The following is a 22,306-nucleotide window of genomic DNA, read 5'->3' as shown; positions in this document are numbered from 1 at the left end:
ACGGGAAGCTGGGGTGATGGGAGCAAGAGAGTGGTGGAAGGTCTGGGCTGCCTCCTAGAGGGTTCCAGACTTAGAGGCTGGGTAGGAAGAACTTAAGTCTCTCTTTGGAACGTGAGCGCGACCTCCTAATAAGGAGGGCTAGATTGGACCCATGTTAATACTTTGAGTCTCGAATCCTGCACTTTTAAAATGCCTGGACCTGGACGCAGCAAACCAATCCAAGGTAATTAGTGCAGAACTGGACCTACGTGTAGCCATTATCTATGCAGGAGTCAACACTGGTTTTTGACTCAGGCGTGTATGTATTTAAATTTGTAGTATTGGAGGCATTAACAATTTTTTCCCTACAAAGTATTTTCTAATTTCCCAACTGTTAACACTAGTCTTCATTCCGCAGAGTTTTGAAAGCAGATACAATGTTGCCACATTCTAAATGGGAAGACTGTACCTTAGGTTTTGGATTTTTTTTGGTTTTGTTTTGTTCTTTTGTTTTTCTTGGTAAAAGATGGGTGTGACCATTTCAAGCAGACACTTCTTTGTAGTTGAATCACAGGCCTTCATCCCATTTTCGGTCAGTTTTGATTAGAGGGAAGGGTAACATAAATGCAATTTGTAGTGAAATAAAGTTTTTTAGTTTCTTCTATAAGTCCCCTTGGTCCCCTTAGTTTAGGGAAGTAAATGCTTGGTTATTATGGTGGAAAGAACATGAAGTTGGGGAGGGGGAGGTTATATCTGTGGAGGAAATCATTCCTTTCTGCAAGAGAAGGGGGTAGAAGAAATGACCTCTTTGTGCCTTGGACACACACACACAAAAGAACCATAGTGTTCAACAGGGTGACAGTTATCTATCTACTCATGTTGAGGTCCACTGTGCATACTGTGCGTCAAGCAGAGTAGCTCACACCTGTAATTCCAACGCTCAAGAGGCCAAAGTCAGTCTGAGCCACACAGATCTAGGCCCACGCAGGTCAGGGTTTCGGTTATAGATTCATATTCATTCTTTTTCTCCCTCCCTCTCTCTCCTCTCCTCTTTTACACACACACAGAGGAATGCACGCACACATGCATTAATGAACTCTACCATCACCACAAATCTAGATACAAAGCTTGGTGATCTTAAGTCTGTGACCTTGACACTTAGGGACTGAGGCAGAACTCCAGGCCAATCTGGATATGGACCCAGACTGACATGAATATCCATTAAACTGGAGAATTGGTGCTAGCCAAGAATTGCTCTTCATCTGCAGGCTTCAATGATCTGACAGTTACACAAATGGGGTCTATGGGAAGTGTTCTCATTAGATGACAGAATGTGTCACAGTAACTTCCTACTATCTTGCTTCTGCTGAGAAATCGGCATGGTATAGAGGAGTACATAGTTAGGTTGTATCTTATCTTTGTTCTAGTTTAATCACTAGCCCTATAGACTATACCTATAATTTAACATGTACAGTCCGTTAAAAGTAACTTGAGGACAATCCCTATTTCACAGGGTGGAGTTTGATCAGTTAATTATATGTGAATGAGTCCAACAGTGCCCAACTCAATGCTTCCCTCTCTCCTATGACTTCATATTATTCTAAAGGACATATATCCCCAGGTTTGCTGCTAAGTCAGGGGCAATCAGACACCACAGAAATATTAAAACTATTACCTCAGAAACACCTATGTTTCAAGAAATGAGTTTTATCCATGTGGAAGTACAGAATGATCACTGTGGCTACTGTTCATCATCAGACAAAATAATTATCTTTCCAATAAGGGACTTTAAAAATGATCAATGAAAAATTGTATATTAGACAACTTTCATATTCTGCAGCTGGGCGGTGTGACACACTACTCTAATCTCAGCATTTGGATGGAGGCAGAGGCAGGTAAATCTCTGAGTTTGAGGCCAGCCTGGTCTGCAGAATGAGTTTTAGGACAGCCAGAGATAGACAGAATCCTTGTCTCAAAAAAACCAAACAATAAAGAATATTCTGAGGGGGGAAAAAAAAGCGAAGACAGGAAAACAGTGGGTCAAGTGCACTCTTCCTAAGAGGTGCCACCTTTTCCTTAGATGTGTTCTTCACACTATGTCTGCCCTTACAGGCTGGCTGCCTGGTTCACTCATTCCAAGGACAACTAGAACTAAAAAGACTTCGGGTCCTCTTCTGTGCAAAGTTATTTCTGCAGAAAGTTTTAAGAGGGCAGCATCTCTGGCCCAATGGTGGTGACAGTGTGAGGTGTTCTGAAACTCAATTTGTGGAAAGTCCTTTGCTCCAGAAGCTAGTAGTTCATCTAAATGAACTGAAGCCTACCTTTTTCTCATCCCTGGGGCTGGAGGGCTCCAGTGGAATTGTGTCATCCACAGAACTTCCTCCTCACCACCTATAAGAAGCCAAGATATCACTAGGTCTATCCAGAATAATTCTGTGATCCGTGAGAGCCAGTAATGACTCAGCAGCAGACACTGCTGCTCCTTCCCAGATAGAATTAAAGGCAGAAGGAAGCTCCTCCCCCACTGATGGCCACATCCTTACCACAAACTGAGTCATGGCCACACCCAGCCTGTATGGAAAACTACCGAGGATAGGAAGGAAGGTGAAGTTCAAGGAGTTTTTAAATTTTGAGTCCAATATACTCTCTACTTAGCATTGAGGAAAACAGTTCCTTTTCCTGACCCGTGAGGCAAGATTGCTTACACTCAGATAAATGAAAGGTGGGCTGTCACTGGCCTCTGTGAAGAATGCTGTCCTGTAGCTCACACTTGTCTTTAAGGACCCCAGCCCTTTCACCTTCTAAGTAGCCAGGCCCCCAAGTCTTCCTCCATGGTTGTGAGCAGGTAAAAACACCAGACCCTACCAAGCAATTTTCTCTGCAGTAGAGGCATTCTTCTGTCAGATAAGGCTTTTTCTTCCTTATACTGCTGAGGAATGAACCCAGACCTTTTATGTATTAAGCAGAGGTGCTGCAGCCTAGCCACAGCCCCTGCTTTCAGAAGGCATTCTTGATTTTGGCTAGAATTTTTTAATCTCATGTTTTGAATTATCAGGCATTATGAACTTCTGAGATTAGTTTTCCAGTGGAGAACTATAAAATATGTATGATTTCATTGATATAAAAATGTTTATAAGTAGGAAATTTTTCTTAATTTCTAAAACTGCCAAAAATGCTATATAACATGTGAGGAGCCACACCTAAGGTGGAGTTAGAGCACCAGCTGATTTATAACAGTAGCAAACTTAGTTATGAAGTAGCAACAAGAATAACTTCATGGTTGGGGGCCACCACAATATGAGGAACTGTATTAAGAGGTTGCCGCATTAAGGAGGTTGAGAACCATTGCTCCAGATACATTTACGGTCTCTGAAGAAAATGTATCTTCTATCTTTGCTATCAGCAGTAAATGAGGCTATAATCACAGAACCAGAAAAGGAATTCTGGAATCAGGTTACTATGATTAGCTGTGGAACATAGCAAATTCCTTATCCTCTAAGACTATTTTCTCATCTGTAAAATGGGCCTATTTCTGAGGCTTTTATGAGAATTAGGAGTTAATATATATGTAGCATGCTTGCAACAACATATACTAACACAGTAGTATAAGATGTTATCAAAATATTAAGGTACTCTGCACACTACCTGGAAACTAATTTATAAGAACTAAAGTATGCTAGTAATCTCTGATACGGTATCATGGGTTACAAAGTCTTCTCAGGAGGATTTTCAGTTGCATGAGTCCACTGATAGTCATTTGGTGAACTATTATTTCTGTTAGGCCTGAGTCTTAGAAGAGTGTTAGAATATACTCGCTATTTCCTTTTTGAGATGGGATTCTTGGTCAGTTGTTCACATTGGTTTTGAAATCCTGGGCTTAACTGGTTCTCCTGCCTTAGCCCCCAGAAGATAAGCTGAGACTGTAGATGAACCCTACCATAGTCATTTATAATGTACTAGTCATAAGGACTTAGGAAGATAATGAAGTAGGTTCTTCAGGAAGGGTCTTTAAGAGTAGTATTGACTTGTTCAAAATGTCAGGAACCACAACACAAGTAAGATACCTAGGTAAGAAGGTGTTGTGACATACAATAAAGGTCACAGAAGACAATAACTAGTTTATTGAAAGCAATAGCTATAGTAGAATTTGAAATTGTTATCACTGGAAAGCTGGGCTTTTGCCAGGCATGGTGTTGTGCCCACCTTTAATCACAGCACTAGAGAGGCAGAGGCAGGCAGACCTCTGTGAGTTCAAAGACAGCCTGGTCTATAAAGTGAATTCCTGGACAGCCAGGGTTGCTGTACAGAGGAACCCTGTCTTGAAAAACTATCCTAAAAAAAAGAAAGAAAGAGAGAGAGAAAAGGAGGGGGGGAGGGAGAGGGAGAGGGAGGGAGAGAAAGAAGGGAGAGAAGGAGGGAGGGAGAGAAAAGAAAAGGGAAGAAAAGAGAAAAGAAAAGAAAGAAAAGGTAGGCAGGCTAGGATTTTAAAGGAACTTTGTGGTATTTTCTGTATTTATATCTGGTTTTCATTAATATTTGGAAATGTTCAACATACCTCAGCTGTGCTTAGAATTAAATAAGGGAACTAGGCATGGTAGCGACGCCTTTAATTCCAGGGCTTGAGAGACCAAGGCAGGTGGTTCTTTGTGAGTTCCAAGCCAGCTTGGTTTATACATAGTGAGTTGTAGGCCAGACGAGACTACATAGCAAGACCTTATCTTAAAAATTAAGTTTTTTGGGTACATGGAACAAGTAAGAAAGGCCAGAAGCTTCCTTAATAAGACAAACCAAACCTTCCATGGTTATCCAGTGTCAAGACAGAATAACCTACCTGTTCAGGGAATTCCAACTTCTTCCTGGTGAATTCTCACTCCAAATCCTGATGGCCCCTGGCCCCCTTGGGGCCTCAAGTACACTAAGCAAGCATTTTACAAAGGAACTATACCCACAGGCTATGAGCCTTTCTTAAAGGACTTCCCGCTAGAGAACTCAGCTTTCTCGCACCTGTCAATTTATCCCTTCACCTCACTTATCCCAACTAAAGGCCAGACAGGGGGAAAAGTAAGGGCCTAGCATCTGAGATACAGAGCAAGCATGGCTGACAGGGCTGGTTTTGTGTAGAAAGCAGCTGGCCCTGAGTAAGGTTAAAAAAAAAAAAAATTCTGGCTTCAAAGGCCCATTTAAATCTTGAGTAACCATCATCAGTTGTATTCTTAACCTGTCTGTTTCATCTACATAACTGATTAACTTCACCTCTTAATCTTTTCATTAAAAATACTAACATCGGGGCTGGAGAGATGGCTCAGCAGTTAAAGAGCACTGGTTGCTCTTCCAGAGGTCCTGAGTTCACTTCCCGGGCATCCCATGGTGGCTCACAACTATCTGTAATGGGATCTGATGCATTCTTCTGGTGTGTCTGAAGACAGCTACAGTGTACTCATAAACATAAAATAAATGATTCTTTAAAAAAATACTAACATATCTGTAGAATACAAAAGAATAACTAAACAAACAATGCATCTTTTTTTTTTTTTAGTTTTTCGAGACAGGGTTTCTCTGTTTAGCCCTGGCTGTCCTGGAACTCACTCTGTAGACCAGGCTGGCCTCGAACTCAGAAATCTGCCTGCCTCTGCCTCCCAGGTGCTGGGAATAAAGGCATGTGCCACCACGCCTGGCTCCAAACAATGCATCTTTTACTTCATGAAACACAAATAGTTCCACTCTCAGAATAAAAACCCTTACCTAGGACCTTGGCTAGGTGTTGGGTCGAGGCTAGTCAGACCACAGTGATCATATCCAGTCCACAGCACCTTCCATTTTATTGTTTTATTTACAAACAGGGTGAAGTCAATTGGGCAAATCAGGGGTGGGAGTCAGTCAGGGCCATCCAAATGTGGAGTAGTTCCTGGATCAATCTCCACCATGAAGGCCACCTCTTCTATACTTTTTTTGCCCCTTGAGTTTCTCAGGACAGCCTCACTTGCTGCTCCTGAGTCCTTTTACAAGGGCAGATGGATCCTGGGGTAACAGGGTGGTACGAGGGCTGGGGCCCCCTCAGTTTGTGTAAACCTGAGTTCCGATCACACGCATGATTTCCTTCTGAATCTTGGGGTCCTGAGTATTAATGTTGGCATCGCCCACCTGCCCATCCTCATATCTGCCAAAGACAGGGCAAGTGTAAGCATAAGAGGAAACATAATACAAAATAATGCCTACCAGAGGAAATATGCTTCAAAACATGACCATTCATCCTAAAGTCAAAGATCTTGTCATTGTTCTTCAGGATGAAGGGATCAGCTTAGCAGTATTCCTCTACACAGCCCCAAATAAGCTATCCTTGTCCCCAAGGAGAAGTCCCAGTGCCTAAATTAGACAGCACGGGCGGACTCAGACAACAAGAGAGGACATCCTCAGCAGTCCCACACCGTCCACCACCCTCACTCTTCAGGGAATCTCAAGGGCTGCTTTTGGACTCACACAAAGAAGAACCTTGTGCAGACATGGTCAGACACAGGGCACACCCAAATGTTCCCATGCTTCTGGAGGTCCTTAGACGTAATCACTGGGAGAAAAGGAGCCAGAAGTCACAGATGTAAAGTTAAGACAGTCTAGGTAGGGAAGAAGGACATGATGTTTCAACATAATTTTTGGCAGACTCATGTGCCAAAGGGGCATCAGAAATAAGGCCTAGGGTTCCAAAAAGACATGAACTGGGTGAGTTGCATACCTTCACAAAGTGCTATACAGTTTAGATTCCGACTCTGCAGGAACCTTGACTGAATGGATCGGGTCTAAAACAGAAAGAAGCAAAGGAAAGCAGAGCAAGGTAAAGTGTTAGAGTTAGTCTCAAAATGGCTGGCTGGTTATTGATGATGGGGATGACAGGGATAGGAACTCTGTCTCCTGAGCTCCCAGCCCCACTCCAACCCTTTGTTGGCTTACATACAGTCACCTAATGAGTCCACAGCTTCCAAGTTCATCTTTTCATTTAAAAACCTACCTTTGCTTTCATGCATACAACATAGATCACATATGACTAGAGCAAGATCTTACAGCATATGTAATGCCTGTAAATGACCCACAATGACCCCAGCTCTACGATTCTCCCGTCCATTATTTTTAGCAGGATCCAGGGGAAGATTCCTATTCAAGCAGAGCCAACGAGCAATACCTGGGGGATGGTGTTCATCCTGTTGTATCTCTGGACCAGCTCATCCTTGGAAGGCATCCTGTGCTGTCCTTTGCCCATTCCTGTCAGAAAACAACAAACTCAGTTAATTCGCCCATTTCTTAAATATTTACTGACGTACTTACTATATGCCAAATACCAGCCTAAGATGCTTGGTGACACAGTGGTGAATAAAACAAACTATTTTTCCACATGGAATTTAGTCTGGTGGAGATTGCAGGCAAGGAATAAGTAATTACAACACAGTATGGTGAGGGTTGTGATACCTTATAGAGCATTGTGTGAACCCTGTGAAGGGGAACTAGCCTAACTCAGAGTTTGAAAACGCCCTGATGTGGTAAGGAAGAATTAGTATAATAGAATATGGAAAGCATAAAGACAGAGAGAACCACAGGACTTAATTTGCACATACTATAATGAATAGGAAAATGGGAAAATATGATGTAACTAATGTGATGAGCTTTTGGGGGCCTAATTTGACATTGGTCCAGGACAGGGAAGTAAGCTCAGGCAGAAATCCGAACAAAAAAATAGGCTTCAAGAAAGAATATGACTTTGGGCAAGGGCAGGAAAGTAGGCTCAGATATCTTGGTCATCCTGACAAGCCCTTAGAAACAGTGATCACTTTGTTTATCGCCTTGTTTGTTCCTTGACTATGTGTGTTCATTGTCTTGCTTGTTTCTTAACCTAGAACTGACCCTATTACTTGCATGTAATTAAAATGATATAAAAGATTGGGAAAAATAAACCCACCTCAGCCTCAAAACTGGCTGGAGTCATGCTACAATGTGTCTAATTGTCTCTCTCTCTTTTAATCCTTCCACCTGCCCTGGAGAACCTGTTGACTGACTGAGCTGGCTTGGTCAAACAGATGTTAACTAGGTTCAGATCAAGCAGGGTTTTTAGGCTATAAAAGCAACTAAGGTTTATCTTCTAAAAACTCCAGCGAACCACTAAAGGGTTCTAGTACACCAAATAACATAACTCAGATAACTCAAGAAAGAGGGACCTAGCCGAGTAGGATACCTCAGAATCAAATGACAAGTCAGATATATGAGTTAAGAGAAAGCAAGTAGAAGTTCAATATACTGTAGTTTTAAAGTTACACAAAAGACAGGCCAGTCAGGATAAAAGGAAAAGGCTAAGTCCTTCTGTATGGATTTTCCACAGATAGTTACAATGACAACCACCTTGAAGAATCCTACCTTTAAAAAAAGTACCAACTCTCTTTCATTTCTACATTATTGCAGTGCATAAATTCTCTACCATTTTTCTTTGTTGAGACAAAGTTTCTCTGAGTAACAACCCTGGCTATCCAAGAACATACTTTGTAGACCAGGCTGGCCTCAAACTCACAGAGATCCACCTGTCTCTGCCTCCCAAGTGCTGGGATTAAAGGCATGTGCCACCATGCCTGGCTTTTTTATAATAATAAAATATTTTCTTTACCATTCTTAGCAATTACATAAGAGACCTTGTTTATAGTGACTGAAATCAAGCATTCTTACTTAGGTATCAAACAGTACCTGTATGCCCCTACTCCCAACTCTCTTTTGGCCTAAGGACAGAGTTTCAGTCTGTTTCCAGACTTATCATAAGTACAGCCTTATCAGTTAGGGGGTTATGTAACCAAGGAAACGGGATAAACATGAAGTCGATGATGTTAATATTACAAACCATGAACAGGGTTCCAGCCTCACCATTCTACTTCATCACAATTTCACTCTGATTTAATTTTTGGTTTTGCCACTGGCTTTTTATTTCAAATGTTTAAACTTAATTTTATTTATTATTAGGTGTCTATAATGTGAGTGCAGACACACATGGAGGTCAAAAGACAACTTTTTGGGTTTTGTTGTTTTGTTTTTATTTTGTTTGGGTTTTGGTTTTCCAGTCTTGGCTAACCTAGAATTCACTATGTAGACCAAGCTGGTCTCTAACTCATAGAGATCACCTGCCTCTTCAAGTGCTGGGATTGGTGCTGATCATACCAAGTTCAGAGGATTGCTTTTAAGAAATGGCAGGGATGGGGCTGGAGAGATGGCTCAGCGGTTAAGAGCACCAACTCCTCTTCCAAAGGTCCTGAGCTCAAATCCCAGCAATCACATGGTGGCTCACAACCATCCATAATGAAATCTGACGTCCTCTTCTGGTACATCTGAAGACAGCTACAGTGTACTTAGATATAATAATAAATAAATCTTAAAAAAAAAAAAAGAACAAAAGGCTTTGTAGAAAATAAAGAAAAAAAAAAAGAAAAAAAGAAAAAAGAAAAGTGATTCCCATTAAAAAAAAAAAAAGAAATGGCAGGGATGCCTGGGTAGTGGTGGCACACACCTTTAATCCCAGCACTTGGGAGGCAGAGGCAGGTGGATTTCTGAGTTTGAGGGGAGCCTGGTCTACAGAGTGAGTTCCAGGACAGCCAGGGCTACACAGAGAAACCCTGTCTCGAAAAACCAAAAAAAAAAAAAAAAAAAAAAAAAAGAGAGAGAGGTGGCAGGGATCAAACTCAGATCATGAGGCTTGGACATCATCTTCACTGAGCAAACAGACTTTCAAGTCAACACACACTTATTTTCTGTCAATCTCATGAGAAATCCATGGCCTGAACAAAACTCAGCTGAACTGCCAATTCCTTCCTCCTACAGAACAGAAACCCTCTCCTTCCACCTGTTCCACCATCCTTAACAAAGCTCAACTCTGCATCCAAACATCAAGATCTCAGCCCAGATTATTTCATTGGCTAATTTCTAAGAGAAATTCCCATTCAGGTTCTACTCCAGAAAAAGCAGGCAGAAGAAAAAAGAATAATTTGATTTCTTTGAGTTTTAGAGATGGCACTTGAAGTAACTGAAATCTCGTTCTGTCTCAAACCTGTGGCACTGTCCAATTCATACTGACCCAAAGATTATTCTATTCTTGTCCTGGAACTAATAATCTCTGGATACTTTGTGTCCAGAATAATCTCTAAACAGAACTAAACAAAGGGAATTTCCAAACCTACTCACTCCCCCTAATTTCTTCTGATACTAATGGCCAAGTTATCAGCAGTACCATTGGTCAAATGCATGCTCTCTGTTCATACTGATGCACACCTGGAAAGAAAGCACACCCAATGCTAATTTTATCACACATACCCCTGTTAAGTTTGATTTAGTTTGCCTTTGAGCAATATAAAAAACGCATTACACACAGCCTTCTGGAACTCACCCATTTTGTTAGTATTCACTTACTTATTGTGCATGTGAATCCAAGTGCACACATGCCATACTGCATGTGTGGAGGTCAGAGTACAATTTCAGAAGTCGATTGTTAACAACTCCACCTTGTTGAAGCAGGATTTCTGCTGCCATTTCTCCTGTGGTTAGCACTAAAACTCTCAGGAGAGTCTCCTGCTTCTGTCACCTATCTCTCCACAATAGTGCTGGGAAAACAGATACTTAGCAATGAATCTAACTTTGTTATGTGGGTTCTAGGTACTAAACTTGGGCCATTAGACTTGTACAGCTAGATAGCACTTTTACCTACTGAGTACTCGTCAGCCTGACTTGCCTATTTTTAATCGATATTACTAAGAATGTCTATGCTATTACATGCTATGGATGTCCCTCATTTTCATTGTTCAATAATTATGTGATTATATCAAATAATTTTTCTCTTATTCCGATGATGATGATCTGAGCTATTCCCAAGCTCTGTTGCTATAAACAGTCTTGTAAGCATTCCTGTATGGCTTTGAGTTTGCATACACAGGAACAAAAATGCTGGGTCAAAGCGATAAACTATTTTGCTTTATAAAGTTGTCAAATTGTTTTTCTGGTCCAACAGGATGGCTCAGTGGGTAAAAAGACTTACTTACTACCAAGCTTCATGACCTAAGTTGGACCTCTAGAACTCTTAGTAGAAGGAGAATACTGACTCTAGCAAGTTGTCCTTCTGACCTCCAAAAGCGCAAACATGTGTGAACACACACATATACAAGTGCACACATATACACAATCAACACAATACATGAATAAGAAACTTTTTTCCTAAAATGGCTGTGCAGACAATAAAGGAAATCTTTGGAATTTTACAGCCTTTAGCATAATTGGGTATTACCAGATTCTTACTTTTTGTTGATAAACATGGATACTAAATAGCAAGTCCCTTTAGTTCTATTTTACTTCCCTCTAGAGGTTACACAGCTGTCACACGAAGAGGGGCATCTCTCTTCATTTATATTCTCACCATGTATATATTATTTCTTACTTTTCCAATAAGCCTTGCAGTAACTAATACTCTTTTTTATATCACTTGAGATTGAACTCAGGACTTGATATATGCTCTACCACTTAGCTGTATACTGGCCCTTCACTTAAAATCTGAGATAAGGTCTTGTTAAGTTGCCCACACTATCCTTGAACTTGCTATATATATAGCCCAAAAAGGCCATGTATTTGTGATCATGCTCCCAAGATACAAATGTATGCCACCACACTTGGCTAAAAAATTTTAAGCTACATTTTGAATAATTTATTAATAAATATATACATAAAATATCATGTATAACTGTGCACTATGTGCAAATCCGCAGAAGCCAGAAGAGGGTATTGGGTCTCCTAAAACTGTGTAAGTGCTGAGAATTGAACCTGAGTTCTCTGGAAAGCAGTCAGTGCTCTTAACCACCAAGCAAGCCATCTCTTCAGCACCTTTCAAATACATTTTATGATTAATCTTACGTTTTTCTGCATCTTACAGGCACCTTCTTCCAGTTTGTAGCCTATCTTTATACTCCCTTTAAGATACATTCTGGGGCTGGAGAGATGGCTGGGCTAGAGAGATGGATCATCGGTTAAGAGCACTGACTGCTCTTCCAAAGGTCCTGAATTCAAATCCCAGCAACCATATGGTGGCTCATGACCATCTATAACAAGATCTGATGCCCTCTTCTGGAGTGTCTGAAGACAGCTACAGTGTGCTTACATATAATAAATAAATAAAAATCTTTAAAAAAAAAATACATTTTGATAGCCAGGTGGATTTCTATGAGTTTGTGGTCAGACTGATCTAAAGAGTGAGTTTCCAGATAGCCAAGGCTATACAAAGAAACCCTATCTCAAAAACCAGAAACGTACGTGTGTGTGTGTGTGTGTGTGTGTATGTGTGTGTGTGTGTGGTGTGTCTGTGTCTGGGTGTATGTGTATGGGAGCACTCTGATGGAGAGCTTTAGTTTCAATCAGATTTGCCGAGCTTTGATTAGTTATTGCAATTTCTCTATTTGCTAGATTTTTACCTAAGATTAAAACAAGTTGCTCCTTGATAATTTAAGACTTGTAAGTTTATGGAGAGAGGGCGAATACTTAAAGAGGTCCATAGAGTGTTTATCTATCCTGTTCCAAGCCCGGAGTTCCATCCCCAAAGAAACAACCAAAACCCCAAAATGCAGTTACAATTTTCTAGTTTTGACAAAAAGTTTCAAAGACTGATTTAACATTTACAGACTTTACCCCTGAGCTTTAAAAATGTGTTACATCTGTAGGTATGTTGGCTTCTTTGTTCCCATTTCTGCCAACTCTTCTTAAACTAACCATGGTCTATCAGTTGCTTTTGCTGTTGCCTCACTATACAAGCTAGGCAAGCCCTGCACCACTAAGCTACATCTTATCTTGGTCCCCATTTTTCAGAATGTTTGGTTTTTGAAATAAGGTCTCATTCTGTAATCAAGAGTGGCCTGGAACGTACTATATACTCAGATTGCCCTAGAACTCATAGAGGACCCCCTGTCTGCCTCCTGAGGGCTGGGATTAGAGCCCAAGTTCCTTAAGAGAGTCATCTGGCTTTGTCAGTCCTGCCCTATACCATCTGTATCAGCATACTCGTTTTTCTTTCTACCTATCATTGCCTCTTCCTTTTTGATTGGTTTGTTCTATCATTAAAAAGGGGTTGTAGATCTGTTTGGTTTTTATAGTACTAAAGATTGACCTTAAGGATTCATACATGCTAAGAAATACTCCACCATGAACTTATATTCCCAGGCATTCTGTAAGCTTATTTTAAGATGGCTCTCAATAAGTTGCCAAGACTGACCTCAAACTCATGATCCTCTTGCCTCAGCCTCCTGAATATCTGGGATTATTGAGGTATATAACCATAACTAGATTATTAGTTTTGTAGCTATGTGATTCTAGATGTGTTTTCTTATTTCTATAATGACTATAATTACCAAAAATACAAAATAATAATTTAGAAAAAAAATCTAGTGTAACTGCCTTCTTATGCAGCACATGCAACTGCACAGTGGCCATTGACTAGAGAATCCACTGATCAAGAACAGAAGCAGGCCAGAGAGGAGCATGAACCTAAAACTCTCTAAGCCCCAATTCCAGCTCTTTTTCTGAGCTAGATAATGCTAGGATCATCACCTCAGACTCTGGACCTCACTCATGGTTCTAAAATGAAGTACTTTCTCTTATACTCAATGTAATTATTATAATAGTCTGTGATTATAGAATATTTAAATTTTAAAAGGGGGTTAAAAGAGAGAATAATGTCTTAAAAATATAAGATCAAAATAATGTCTCCAAAAATTCTAAGACTCCAACACTAGAGAATATTCACACATGAATTTATATGTACACACTTATTTTACAATTGCTCATATCAAAAACTAGTTTACATGGGCATAGTGACACATGCCTATAATTCCAGTTCTTAGGAGGATCAGAAGTTCAAAGTCATCTTTGGGCACATACTGAGTTCTAGGACAGCATGGACAACAGAAGTTCACCTTAAAAAAAAAAAAAAAAAAGAAAAATCTGGTCTGTCTATAAAAAGCCTTTTATTTTTCTTTCCAGTTATTCATTAACCCATCCCTAGGGCCAACTTCCTACAGAACAGCATTTTTAACAATAACTACTCCTGCCTAACAAACAATCTAAGTTTCTAATAAAAGGAAATAGAGACAGATTGTGTATCCATGATTTGAGAAGGTGCTGATAAAGACCATGTACTCATGATGGGGGAAGAGACAGCACAGATCGTGTGTTCACAAATAGATGCACTATAAAGAGAGTCAAGGTAGCCAGAGAGTATCGCTTACCTGAGTATCCAAAGGAAATACTGGAGATGGGGCTCAGGTAGATGCCTTTGCCATAGGCTGCTCCATGCAGCTTGCAGGGAAACACCAGGATGAATATATGAGCCTAGGACCCCCATGGCTGTATATTAGGCATCCATACCACTTATGATGCAGTCTTCTGTCTTTCCATTTGCCTACCTTCTCGTGCATCCAAATAACTCTAGGTACCTACTCTAGAAAGCTGATTGGCTAAACTGCTTGCTTACAAAGCACTAGAGATTACTACCTTAGAGAATGGGGAGGGGCAGAGCCGCTGAGTCACTGCCTCAGCATTCATACTTCTGACCTCAGGCCTTCATACATTTTCAGATTCTTAAACAAAGGAACTATGGAAGAGGTAGCAGGAAGAGGAACAAAAACCACTGCCAGTAGTTTCTCAGGACACTGAAATAAGTCTTTGTAACATACCTTGAAGAGCCATAAAATGGAAATTCACTGTCATTATAAAAGGTTAATTCACATTCCCCAAATTACCAAAACACAGCTCAACCTAAAATATACAACAGCCACATTATTCTACATCCACAATGCCAACTTTTTCTGTAAGGAAGCTCCTAAATAGGCTAGGGATGAAAATGCTGAGGCATCATCAGGTTTTAAAGAATTTTATAGCAGACTACCATAAAACTGAATGAGTGGGGAGTGGAAAGAAAGAGGAAAGGGACATAGCCTCACCTGCAGTTTGGTGTAGGATGCATTGACCAGCCCATTGCGCAGGATTGAATGCCAATTCTCAATGTGGGACCCACTGTAAGGCAGGATACTATATGTCTCCTCACTGGATATGATTCCTAGTACTTCAAAGACTGCCATTCCCACCCTCCTTACCCACACATTACATGCAAATGGGCAGACACACCTAAGGCTGACATGCTCACAGATATATTCATAAGCAGCAAGCTGTGTGTGTGGCTAAACATTACATCTGTTGTCCAGCTAACCACATCTTTTTTGTTTGTTTGTTTGTTTGTTTGTTTTTTGAGACAGGGTTTCTTTGTGTAGCCCTGGCTGTCCTGGAACTCACTTTATAGACCAGGCTGGCCTCGAACTCAGAAATCCACCTGCCTCTGCCTCCTAAGTGCTGGAATTAAAGGCGTGCACCACCACTACCCGGCAGCTAACCACATCTTAAACCCTCAACAATACAAGCTCAGTATTTTCCATTTCCCTATTTTCTTGTTGATTTAAATTCAATAAATTCATCTCAAATCCAACAAACTGATCACGGATCTCAAATACTGTTTTCTAGTTCAGAAATCATAACATTTTTTTAAAGTACTAACAACTCCCTTTAATTTACCCTTAATACTTTTCTCTTTCTCCATCCCCCCCATTAGAAATAAATTGTAGATTTCTTCACAAAACATACAAATCTATCCTTCCAGTCTGTTCTGTGTAGCTTTTTACATGTAAATATTCTTTCCATTCAACTACAACATAAGCAATTTAAAAATAATAATCATGTCATACATAGCATTTTAATCCTTTATAGACCCTACCACAGTAGCATTTAATAAATAACAGCTGATTAGCCGACAATCATGAAAAAACCTAACTCCTATATCCCATGGCCCTACTCCCCTAGCCACCACCTCTTGCTGCCCAGCCTCCACCTTCCTTACTGGAAAGCAAAGGTGCTTCCGTAGAGCTTCTTGGCTGTCCGGAACCGAGCCTCCTTGGCAGGAGGGCTGCTCAGCAGGAGGAATTGGTGTGAGGTGTGCATGAACTTCAGCTGCTGCCCAGGGTGGGGGTGGGATAAAAAAACAGAGCAGAAATAGAGATCAGGGAGGGAAAGATTGGGAACAGGAAACAAATCATATCTACACTAACCCTGAACAAAGGGAATTGATGGGCAGTACCAACCAAGCTAGTTAGAGAAGGAGGAGGTGAATGGGCATAAAGTCCCTCCTTGCCTCTCACTAGAAGTTTAAAGCTTACAGAGGGAGACTAATCACTTACCCTGCTGAGAGGTAGTTTGACAATGTGTGACCTGTTGCTAGAAATTATCCTGGGCAGAAAGAGAAAATGAGAAGGGACAGAATAAGTACATGGTAAAGCAATCCTGAAAAAGCAACTTACTTCTAGTCTAGGGTCAGCAAATAAGATTCTAATGCCTGAATTGTGTGTTTATATCCAGGCCATATTGATATTTAAGTGATAATGCTTATATATAAACTATATACACTCTATATATAGTGTATATATGTAATATATGTGTGAGTTTATAAATATCATATATATTTTTTTCTTTTTTTTAAAGAGAAGCTACCAACCAACCAATCAATTAATAAGAAATTAAACAATGGGGGCTGGTGAGATGGCTCAGCGATTAGGAGAGCCGACTGCTCTTCCAAAGGTCCTGAGTTCAAATCCCAGCAACCACATGGTGGCTCACAACCATCCGTAATGAGATCTGATGCCCTCTTCTGGAGTGTCTGAAGACAGCTACAGTGTTCTTACATGAAAGAAAGAAAGAAAGAAAGAAAGAAAGAAAGAAAGAAAGAAAGAAAGAAAGAAAGAAAGAAAGGAAGGAAGGAAGGAAGGAAGGAAGGAAGGAATTAAACAATGGATAAAAAGAGTCAAGAGGAAAGCTACTACATCTATGGAGAGAAAAGCATAGAACAAAAAGAATGTTAGCTGTTACCAATTAGAGAGGTGTGTGTGTGTTGGGGTGGCGGGGGTGGTGGGTCAAAAACAGCTTAACTTGTGCCTGGGGTTTAAAGTCTCAAAACTGAGACTCAGGAATCATCCAACTTAAGTTCAGAAGAATCCTAAAGGCTCCCAGAGATGGGAAAATGGAAAGGATACTATATAGGTTGGGGAAAACAAAAAACCAGAAGAAACTAGGATGAACTTTCTGAGGAGTCAAGGGCATACTAGGCTGTATATAGGCTAATCACAGAGGCAGGAGAGCAAAAGCACAAAATACTGAGCATTCAGCAAGAACACTATTGCCTACAGTGGATAAAATGTATTTTCTATGTATTTATTCTGTGGTTGTTTAAATTTGTGTGTGTGTATATGCAGTTGTACACTGGGGAGGTGGCACAGGCACATGTGTGCCTGGGAAGGCCAGAAGTCAACCTCAGGTATTGTTCCTTAGGAGATGCCCACCTTGTTTGTGTAATCGAGTCTTTCACTGGGACCTGGGGCACACTGATTAAAGTACTTTGGCTGGCCAATGAGCCCAAAGATCTACCTATCTCTTCTCCCCAGTGCTGTGATTACAAGTGTGCACTTGCAATTATCTCATGCCTGGCTTGTTTTGTGGCTGCCAGGGATCAAACTCAGTTCCTCATGCTCATATGGTAAGCATTTCATATGGTAAGTATTTCATGCTCATATGTAAGTATTTCACCAACTAAAGAATCCCCTCAGGGTCTCTCCAGGAACTTTGGAAGTCTATGTCTGGTAATTACTCATGCTATGAGGGGGTAATCTACTGCATTGGCTTCTTAGTGTCAGAGGCTGACTTGGAAGGAAGCAAACTAGAAAGAACTGTCAGGAAAACAGAGAAGTCAGCAGGAGGGAGGAAGAGTAATAGGGAATAGTCCAATTCTTTGCTAGCAGTAGAAACAATAGCTTATCTGGCTCTAGTCCCTCTACATACATAGGAGAAGGAGATAGCAGGTAGAGATGAATTTCTTTGAACACACAGAAAACTAAGCTAAAATGAACTGGGATGTGGTAAGAAGCTCAAAACCTACTAATGGCAGCTATAGTTAGTAGTATTAAATTTTTGAAAATTGCTAAGTCATCATGGGCAAACAGTGCAGCAACCAAAAACCTCTAATGACCCATTTTATAATGCATGTTGTACATGACAAATAACCATATTGTATATATTTTTAAAATCTTATAACTAAAAGAAGTAAGAAAACAAACATTGAGAGAAATCATGTCAGAATTTGTGAACTCTTTGTAGGATCTCAGTTACTGTTCAAGTCAAGGCTTGCCAGCATAACACCAAGAAAAAGCAGTCATACCTACAATCGTGTAAAGCATGCTGAAGTGCCCCACAACTCCTTCCTCCCCCACTCCCTATGAAGCCTGAGCCATTCTATCCATACCACTGCAGAAGAGGATGGGCCAAGGGATCCAGCTTGTCCATCTGTTTCTTGATTTCCAAATATGAGCCCTGTAAGACGATGGCCATAGATTATCTCCCAGGAGAGAGAGGGCCCCTTCCACTTTCTGTAGATTACTGAAACTCAAAGCAAGATAGGAAATTGGAGGAATAAAGACAAGGGGGTTCCCACCCTTAAAAAGGCCCAGGTGGGTTGGGAAGACTCATAAATATGAAAATGACTGAATATGCTTACAAAACAACATGCAGGTGGGTCTCCCTCATTTTATGCAATTCCTACAGCTCTAAAAAAGTTGTTTATAAATCAAAAAATAAAATCAATGTCCCCCCAAAATTAGGCTAAAGAATCTTGTGGCATATCTTCACATAAAACAGTCTTTCTACTAAGTATATCATCCCTTCTAGGTGCACCTTCTGTGTTAGCCTTCACTGTGATATATAGGATTTGCTGAGAAGAGGCCCACCTGTAAATGTGAGTACAAATGAATGTCTATTCATGCAGATACTGCAGACGAGGGGTGGGGAAATCTGGTGAGGGACAGCCTTGAGTCAAAGGATGATCACTGCTCCGTGTGTGGCTGCCCCACCCCTAGAAGGACAGAAGATGCAGCCCCTGGATCTATCGCCTCATCTTCAAGCCTCTTCTTCACCCTCCCAACCTTGAGCAGAGGTCTTTCCCTCACTTCTCTAATTCCCTAAGAACTATGGGAAAATGTTAAAATATGAACAACTTGTGAAAGATCAGCAGCAAAGATAAAGTTGGGAGAGACACATTGGGAGTGAGAGAATTGGGGTAAGAAAGCTAGCAAAACAAAAACCAGGAACTTGGAAAGGTACAGAGGGTACATAAAAAAATGGAAGAATCTGAGTGTCTTCTCTGAATCTTATCCTAGTCCGGAGAATTACAAGCAGGAAAGGGCATGGAGCTCGGCAAAGAGAAGGCAAATACCTGGGTCATCTCCCGGATGGACATCACACTATCCAGAGCTTTCTGAAGCCGCTCATAATTCTTCTTCTATTGATAGTCAATGAGAAAAAAAAAAAGAATCAGACGAAGAAATACAAATCAGATACAAATTTACAATGAAAAAGAAGGTAAGTTTAAGTCTAGACCTATGTGTGCCATGGAAATACGAATTTTATTAGAAAACTCTAGAGTTACATGCTGGTCCTCTTTTACCAGTTGTAATTAATCCTGTTTGCAAATGAAAAGAGGTACTTTGCTTGTTTGATTTTTTTTTTTCATGTCAGGATTTTAGTGTTGCTAGGGATCGATCCCATGGCATCATACATACTGATTGAATTATGCATCTACATTGAGTTATACCCTAGTGTCTATTTGTAACTCTGATCATCCTCAGAGATGTCCTCAGAATTAAACAAATGTATAAATCTAGTTATATTGTGCCCAGTGTACTGACATAACAATGAGGCATTGTGATATACAGTGATGGTTAATTTTAGACTTCATTTTGAAAGCTGGTGATGCATGCCTTTAATACACATGGAAAGAAGAGGCAGGTGGATATCTGAGTTCGAGGCCAGCCTGGTCTACAGAGTGAGCTCCAGGACAGCCAGGGCTATACAGAGAAACCCTGTCTTGGAAAAAAAGTCAATGGGATACCTATATATTTGGTTAAACATGACTTCTGGGTTTGTTGTGGAGATGCTTTAAAGTTCTGATTTAACAGCTGAATAAGTACACTAGGCAAAGAAGATCATATTCCTTAATAAGGATCTCATCTAATCAAATAGACACTCAAATGGAATAAAAAAAGCTAACCTTCCTCAACCCTGGCTCTTGAATAAAAGCGTATTCTCCTCCCAGCTTTAGATCTGAATGAATTGCAAAATTGGCCCTATGAGCCTTGAGCCTGTATGGTTCTCAGACTGGAACAACACACTTGGCTCTCAAGCCTGTGGACTGAAACTGGAATGTCATTCACCACAGGCTCTCTGGAGTTTCCAGCTTGCTTACTATAGATATGGGGAGTTCTTAGCCTCTCTCAAGTAGGTGGGGTTATTTCCCATAGTAAACTCTCCCTCTGTAATTCACATGGGTATGAATGGAATATATTTACAGTAATTCACAGCTTTTAGCTGCTCCTCTGGAGAACCCTCAGAGGGTATTATATACATTATCTCTCATTTTTATAACAATCCACAAAATAACTACTACACCCTTTTATAGGCAGGGCAGTTGAAAATGAGAAAGTTTAAGTGCCTTCCTAGCACCATTCTACTAGGAAACCAAAGATCTTCTGATGGGATCTAGGTCTGACTTGCTCCCAAAAAGCCTATCTCCTTCACTGTTGTTCTGCACTACTTTCCTTCCAGTCATGATCTCAGTGAATAGCCTAAGTTAGCCTGAAGTTTACTATGTAATCCAGGCTGGCCTCAAACCATAAGCAGTTCTCCTGCCTCAGTCCAAGTGTTGGGACTGCAGGTATGAGCCACCTGATCTAGCCCAAACCTAAAGAACATGTTCTCCCCATCATGATTATAACAGGTACTAATTTTTCTTCCCTTCTTTTGACAAACTCAGCTATTTCGTCAGATTAACCCTAGAATTAAAGAGTACCCAAGAAACAAGTGTTCCATTTCTTCTGCCCTTTACGTAAACTGTATGTATTGAAATGACAACCGAACCTCCCACCATTTGCCATTTCTGGTCATTAGCTTTTTCTTCCAAAACAAATATACCTTAGGGTTAAAGGCCAGAGTCTTGGGATCAGTGGGGTCCACCACAGAGGGATAAGGCTCGAAGATGATGCTTTTTCTAGGGGATTCCAAAGCTGCTCTACACATGGCCACCAGCAGATCTACCACCTTAGGAGAAAAGAAAGGATAAGAGCTAAATGACCGCCCAGTTCTTGGAGTCAAGTGGTCTCCAGACTGCAAATACTTTTTCATGCCTTTCTAGTTAAAAAAATCCAAAATTATAAAAATACTGGGGTTATAGAAATCACTCAATGGCCAAGAATATTTGATGTTCTTGCAGAGGGCCAGGGTTCAGTTCCCAGCGCCCACATGACAGCTTACTGTCTGTAGCTCTAATTCTAGAGGATCTGATACCTTCCTTCTGACCTCTGTGGTCATCAGACACCCACAGAGTATACATACATACATGCAGGAAAAACACTTATACAAATAAAATAAAAATAAATCTTTACCTGAACTTCAAATATAAGCAAAATGATTAAAGAAAGAAATACCATCTCTAATTCCCCAAACAAATTCATTTGCTCCTAAGTAACTATAAAATTTGATGAGTAGCCTTCCAGATATTCTGATATTTATCTGTTCTTTCCTTCTTGATCAAAGAGGGCTGGGAATGAATGGAGGACCTCATCTCTGCTAAGAAAGCACTTGCAACTCTTTAACTGAAAAAACCCTCCTGCTTTGGCCCTCCAAGCAGCTAGGAAGCTAAAGGAACATGTCACCACCACAAGCCTAAGTTGGTATTTGATTTTAGACATAACTGTGTATTATAATTTGATGTGTATAAATAACATCTGTTCAGTATTTTTGAAGTAGGGATAGACCATAATTTAAATGGACCTCCTACAGAGTCTATTATTCATTTTTGTTTTATTATAAGCTTTGTATTGTAGTGAACATCATTAATCATAAAAGTATATTTGGGGGCTGGAGAGATGGCTCAGCAGTTAAGAGCACTGACTGCTCTTCCAGAGATCCTGAGTTCAATTCCCAGAAACCACATGGTGGCTCGCAATCATCTGTAATGAGATCTGTATTAGGATGACCTCTTCTGGTGTGTCTGAAGATAGCTACAGTGTACTTAAATATAATAAATAAATAATTCTTTTTTTAAAAAAAAAGTATATTTGGAGGCCAAATTCCAAGGAATGAAATTGCTGGATTCCTTTGCTTTTTTGCCTTGTTTTGAAATGGGGTCTTGCTATATAGT

The 22,306-nt window shown here is 40.4% G+C and overlaps 1 protein-coding gene and 1 long non-coding RNA gene across 52 annotated transcripts in view; one reads left to right on the top strand and one right to left on the bottom strand.

Annotated features, from left to right (window-relative positions):
* The first annotated feature begins 153 nt into the window (after positions 1–153).
* On the top strand, positions 154–22,064 carry Gm51708. Of its 2 annotated transcripts, XR_003948336.1 has the most exons (4): positions 154–223; positions 18,781–18,847; positions 19,269–19,470; positions 21,700–22,064. It is a non-coding gene; the product is annotated as a predicted gene, 51708 (long non-coding RNA). The 2 variants fall into 2 exon arrangements; XR_003948335.1 differs by lacking the exon at positions 154–223 and having other exon boundaries at positions 18,424–18,847.
* Positions 5,770–22,306, bottom strand: part of Parp6 (poly (ADP-ribose) polymerase family, member 6) — a 33,144-nt gene continuing 16,607 nt past the window's right edge. For 8 of the 50 annotated variants that reach the window (XM_011242799.2, XM_011242795.2, XM_006511375.3 and 5 more), the window contains 11 exons: positions 21,079–21,204; positions 19,325–19,390; positions 18,359–18,426; positions 16,248–16,296; positions 15,911–16,023; positions 14,964–15,036; positions 14,250–14,352; positions 7,151–7,230; positions 6,707–6,770; positions 6,457–6,541; positions 5,775–6,136 (listed from right to left, as the gene is read on the bottom strand). In XM_011242799.2, coding sequence (XP_011241101.1) covers positions 6,034–6,136; positions 6,457–6,541; positions 6,707–6,770; positions 7,151–7,230; positions 14,250–14,352; positions 14,964–15,036; positions 15,911–16,023; positions 16,248–16,296; positions 18,359–18,426; positions 19,325–19,390; positions 21,079–21,204 — 930 coding nt within the window. In that variant the 3' untranslated portion in view covers positions 5,775–6,033. Of the gene's footprint in view, positions 6,137–6,456; positions 6,588–6,706; positions 6,771–7,150; positions 7,231–14,249; positions 14,353–14,963; positions 15,037–15,910; positions 16,024–16,247; positions 16,297–18,358; positions 18,427–19,324; positions 19,391–21,078; positions 21,205–22,306 lie in introns of all 50 variants that reach the window. The other 42 variants (XM_011242800.2, XM_011242798.2, XM_030244511.1 and 39 more) reach the window with 20 other exon arrangements.

The sequence above is a fragment of the Mus musculus genome, chromosome 9 (genome assembly GCF_000001635.26).
Source record: "Mus musculus strain C57BL/6J chromosome 9, GRCm38.p6 C57BL/6J".
Classification (NCBI taxonomy): domain Eukaryota; kingdom Metazoa; phylum Chordata; class Mammalia; order Rodentia; family Muridae; genus Mus; species Mus musculus.
The sequence above is the reverse complement of the archived record's forward strand: the minus strand, read 5'-3'. Positions and strand labels throughout refer to the sequence as shown.